The 3,799-nt window shown below is 44.2% G+C and overlaps 1 protein-coding gene across 1 annotated transcript in view; it reads right to left on the reverse strand.

The window, feature by feature from the left end:
• Positions 1-50: 50 nt before the first annotated feature.
• The window catches only part of LOC102200380 (zinc finger protein 45-like), a 5,920-nt gene continuing 2,171 nt past the window's right edge, over positions 51-3,799 (reverse strand). The window contains exons 2-3 of the mRNA XM_005754620.2: positions 1,091-1,269; positions 51-338 (exon numbers count right to left, since the gene is read on the reverse strand). Of these exons, the coding sequence (XP_005754677.1) occupies positions 51-338; positions 1,091-1,269 (467 nt within the window). The remainder of the gene's footprint in view (positions 339-1,090; positions 1,270-3,799) is intronic.

The raw sequence follows: 3,799 nt of genomic DNA on the forward strand, positions 1-3,799 counted from the left end.
CACCGCTCCTACATCGGTGGGGGAGAGAGTCAGAGGTTGGTGGTCTGGCGTCACGTCTGCTTTGGTTGTGGTTGTGGGGTTCCCTCGCTCAAAACGAGCATAAAAGTTGTTGAGCTCGTTGAGGAAGGAGACATCAGAGGATGCGGGGGAGGGTTTGGTGGTCCTGTAGTCTGTGATGGTCTGGAGTTCTTGCCACATGCGTCGCGGTTGGAGTTGGAGAAGTGTTCTTCTACCTTCTTTTTGTAATGGTGTTTGGCTTTTTTGATGGCCTTCTTTAGATTAGCGCTGGCTGTACTGTAGGCGTGTGCATCTCCTGACCTAAAGGCAGTGTTGCGGGCCTTCAGGAGGAGACGAACATCCCGGTTCATCCAAGGCTTCTTAGATTATAGGTATTGCAGTAGAGGAGGATCTAGAAAAGCTCAAGCAGTTTATTCATGGTGGTGAGGTCAGCAGGGTAAAAGACTATTAAAAACAATGAATGGGAAGAGGGCTGGTAGCGTGTCAGCACTTTTGGAATTCAGGAGGCTATCCTGCCAGATAGAGTTCAAATAGGATGCATGAGCTTTCCTGTTAGAGCATATGTTCCCCTGCCCCTCGGGTGCTATAAATGTCAAAGATATGGGCACATCGCTGCAGCTTGCAAGGGGAAACACAGGTGCCCCAGGTGTGGAGGTGAACACAGGTGTGAGGAATGTGGGGATAGTGTACAGGATAAATGCAGTAACTGTGGGGGGCAGCACAGAATTATGGGCGTTGTGAAGTCAGAAAGAAGGCCATGGAGGTCAAACAAGTTAAAGTAGTTCACAACATAAGTTACACAGAGGCTGTCAACACGGTACAGAAGGCAAAGGACGAGACAGGAAAGGTTCACCCTATGTCAACATCAGATTTAGTAGAGTCCCACACACCTGGAGCTGATTCTGGGTAATCAGTTTGAGGATTTAAGCTCTGCGTTGACTCTCCTTCACCGCCAGTTTGTCAGCTACCTCAAGTTGGTAATTGGCTCCATGTTCCATGCTATTGGCTCTTTGTACTTCACTTAAGTTGTTGTCCTGTGCCACCACTCACCTGGACTCTCCACGCCACTTACCTTCAGCTGCAGCTTCTCTAGGACAATCTCTCCAGTCTGGAAACCTCTCTGATCCTTACCTGCCTGCCCTCCCCCATCTCTCAGTCTCTCGGACACAGCAGAGCTCAGGTCAGCCAGCTCATACCAATAACCTACCTGGCTACTCACCGCCTTTCCCTCAAAGCCAAGCTCCACTCCGGCTACAAGTAAGCAAAATACCAGTTATACTCACCATCTCCAAGCCCCCTCTGCGCTCCACCATCCTAACACCAGTTACTTCTTTTCTCAGTTCAACCACGAACAGCAGCTCATGGAATGAAATGTGAGTCACAACATCAATGAATATTTAGCCAACCTGTTGCTTTCATAGGTGATGTGTCACTGTGAGCTGTAGGACGGGAAATGGATGATGTGGTGATGATTCTTCATCCGATGTAAAAAGACTGAATCCTTACTAAGTTTAGAGAACATCCTATGAAGCTTGCTGCTCAGTCTGTCTGCAGGAAGATCTGCTGTCACAGGAGGAGACTGTGACCTCTGACCCCAGGTAAATGTCCAGCGCAGCACTTTCAGGCAGACTCAGACCTGTGGAGGCCGCTCAGTGAGGACTCGGCAGCATGTGAACACAACCTGAGCTCTTTGACAATTCTGAACAAACCGTGATTATTTTACCACAGAAAGTAGATTCTGTTCAACTGGACATTTTCAGTTGGAGAAACTCATCTAAGTAACTTCTTCAGCCTCAGCTGACTGCAGGTTTCCCCAACCTTCCAACAAAACTGAACATTTGCATAATGACTGAAACTAGCACCGCTGCTGAGCACTTCAGTACTCCAGTGCTACTTCCTGAATGTCCAAATTAGCCACAATGGGTGAAACTGGGGAACCCATGGCACACCGATTTTTTGCACCTGTAGTACTGAGCCTTGTATATGAAATGTGAAATAAAGACACAGTTCAAAGAGCAAACACTGTTTATAAGGTTGGAAACCTGCTGTTAATGAGGAGGTTCAAAGGAAGGTGGAGGTTGTTATCACCGTGGCCTCATGCGGTCAGGATGTGAATAAAACAGCCACCAATCTATTGAAGTATCTCGGTTTATTGAATTGTAATCAGCAGCTCAGTTTCAGTTTTATTTGTCATATGCAAGTTAGCACAGGGTCATCATCGCAATGAAATGTATTTTTTAACGAGCAGAAGACAATCACTCAGCAGAATGGTACAGTAGAAGAAAATAAAATAAAAAATAAATAGAAAAATAGTAAAGAGCAAAATATTAATAAGATGTAGTAAAAGAAAAAAGATTTTCAGTTAACTGACTAAATATATGTATGTATGTGTATATATAAATATATGTACACACTAGTGATTGAATAAAGAAAATCTTAAATAGGAATGTGAGGGGGGGCAGAGGGGATATTGCACAGGAATGAGCAGCAGTACAAACTGAACAGTACAAAGGTTTTGTTTTTTGTGGCCGTTGTTAGCGTCAAATGAGGTTCAAGCAAGAGTCTCTCTTATGCTGGGGCTAGACACATGTAGCTGATCACGGATCATTTCTTCTGTCCTGTCATCAAACTCACATTTAGAAGCAATTCAGTTCAGAGATATCAGCAACAACATTCACCTTGGCTGAAAAGTGTTGTTCAGTAACAGCAGAGGCGAAAGTATCACCTGTATTTGGCAGTGAGTAGAAAATCCTTTGTCCCTCTGTTCCCAAGCAGTGAAGTAAAGTAGCTCTTCTTCGTGCTTCAGGCCAAGCATTCCCTGTTGCATTGATCACAAGCAAATAATTGTTGAACATACGCATCCACATGTTGAAGGGCAAAGCAGGATCTCCAGGGCAAGGCAAAAACATCGGCGGTGGATGGACGTTTGCAGCCATGATGACTCAGCAAAAAACTAAGCAGAAAAACCACGCAGGGTTACTCGCTGCCAAAATGTAGCAGCGGCCGGTAATGAACCAGTCCTCATCAAGGAATAGTGCTCTTTAATGATTTCAGCACAGACTTTACATCATAGGGAGACGCATCAAGTTATCAGTTAGCCATCTTAACTATATTCTAACTCTAAAATTTTACCGACTCCACTTTACTCTTATTTCACGACACCACCCTCTAGTGGTGCAATATGGTACAGTCATTACAGGACACAACACAGGTGGACATGATCAAGCTAATGAAGTTTTATATTGTGTTTGGAGACCAGAGACGGGAGAGCGCCAGACAGCTGGTGGACGTATGTGCCGAACCAAGGGAACAGTGTATCGGGTCACGGTCCTTTCTACAGTTACCTTTCATAGCCACTCTAACCCTTTTGTGTCAAGTTCTGTGTATGTCATCAGGCCCACTCACCAGGTATGTAAACTTTTGATCAGGATCATTTGGGTAATTTGTGTAGTGATCGTGATTTAAAGAGTAAACACAGTTGTTTGACAATAAACGTCTTCAGCCAACCACTAACCATGAGTGAAAGAAAAACTTGTCTGAAAAATGGTTAAGAAATCATGAATTCTGCCAGGATATGCACAACAGTACAGCGTTTTAATCATCTTTGGAACAGACTCCAGTTTCAGTTCACCTTTATGTGTTATACATACCATATTTTTTGGATTATAAGGCACTTTAAGCGAAACAAAACAGTCAGATGAGTCAAACTTTACTTAGCTCATTCTTCTTGCTTCCTCCACTTCTGTACCATTGATTCATTAATGCTGTATTCTATCACAGC

This window comes from Pundamilia nyererei, unplaced genomic scaffold (genome assembly GCF_000239375.1).
Source record: "Pundamilia nyererei isolate P.nyererei 1_Seehausen unplaced genomic scaffold, PunNye1.0 scaffold00607, whole genome shotgun sequence".
NCBI classification, from domain to species: Eukaryota; Metazoa; Chordata; class Actinopteri; order Cichliformes; family Cichlidae; genus Pundamilia; species Pundamilia nyererei.